Source organism: Trichinella spiralis, assembly GCF_000181795.1.
Source record: "Trichinella spiralis strain ISS 195 chromosome Unknown Scfld5681, whole genome shotgun sequence".
NCBI lineage: Eukaryota > Metazoa > Nematoda > Enoplea > Trichinellida > Trichinellidae > Trichinella > Trichinella spiralis.
In genome coordinates, this window is record NW_003532620.1 from 4,086 (window position 1) to 5,262 (window position 1,177).

The 1,177-nt window shown below is 34.8% G+C and overlaps 1 protein-coding gene across 1 annotated transcript; it reads right to left on the reverse strand.

Annotated features, from left to right (window-relative positions):
• Positions 1-4: 4 nt before the first annotated feature.
• On the reverse strand, positions 5-1,070 carry Tsp_13676 (activating signal cointegrator 1 complex subunit 3; the record flags this gene model as incomplete). The annotated part of the gene is made up of 4 exons (XM_003366634.1): positions 5-270; positions 363-588; positions 642-815; positions 992-1,070. Coding segments are annotated over 4 exons (745 nt in total), but the record flags the coding sequence as incomplete, so codon positions are not given.
• Positions 1,071-1,177: the final 107 nt, after the last annotated feature.

Genomic DNA, 1,177 nt, shown 5'->3' on the forward strand with positions numbered 1-1,177 from the left:
TTAATTAACCCTTAACCAACCTGTCGACGAGCGAATAAAATTTCTTCTCGGTGCAAAAATACGATTCTGATCCGGATTCGCTGATCCAAATGTGAAATTTCAACACTGAACAATCGAACAATTCTTGATTCCATTCGAAATCCGGAATAATGTTCAATGTGATTCTCAAGATGGAACTTGTGATCGGTTGCACCGTAGCATCGACGTTCAATATAGGCAAATGGTTGCACGCTTTCAACACTTGATCACCATCGTCGTGAATCATCGTTCCTGAAATAGTGAAGAAAAAGCATAATAGTAAGAAAAAAAAACACGCGTTGTGCTGTTGGTGAAGCTCAAATCAGCAACTGAAAAACCCATACCTATACTTTGTGCATCCATTTCAAACAGACGATCAACAGTCAACTTCTTTTCTTCCAATTTTTTCACTACATCCGCTTTCAAGAAATTCAGCTGCCACAGCGGATGACGACACCACCAAAGTCGACGTTCCATCGATTTGGACAGTCGAAGTGCGTTATATGCCAAATTTGGCCAATCATTTATCAACGCCAAATCAAATACAAAACGTAAAAGTCGTGGGAAATTCTGTGCACAGGTGAATAAAAATAAGATACAATTTACAAAACAGAAAAAATTACTTGTAAAACATAATTGCAGTCACAACTCAGTGAAAACGTCTTGGTCTCTGCTCTGACTATGCAACATTGAGCAAGCACGTTCACTTTGCCCGCTACATTTTCACATCCAACACCAATGGGCAACTTGCAATATTTCTTTAGTTCATCAAGCTCCGACAATTCCTTATCACGAACCTAATGAAAATGAAAAATCAAACTTACAAAAAAAATTAACATTTTAAAAAACACTTATTACATTGTTCTTAATATTAATATTATATCATTCTTATCGTATAAATTCGCAAACATTATATATACTATTTGGAAACGGATATAACTTGGCACAGCATAACCGATTCGTGTAAACTTACCACCAACTGTGAGAATTCGCTAGCCGAGGAAATCACGTGCAAAATATCTTGATCAGTCATACTGTCAGATATCGAACGACTGAAAGTCTAAATATCCAAAAGTAGATAATTTATTATACCCAAAAAAAAACAATTTTCATAAATTAATTATTTATTTAATGGAATATATAACAATAATAATAATAA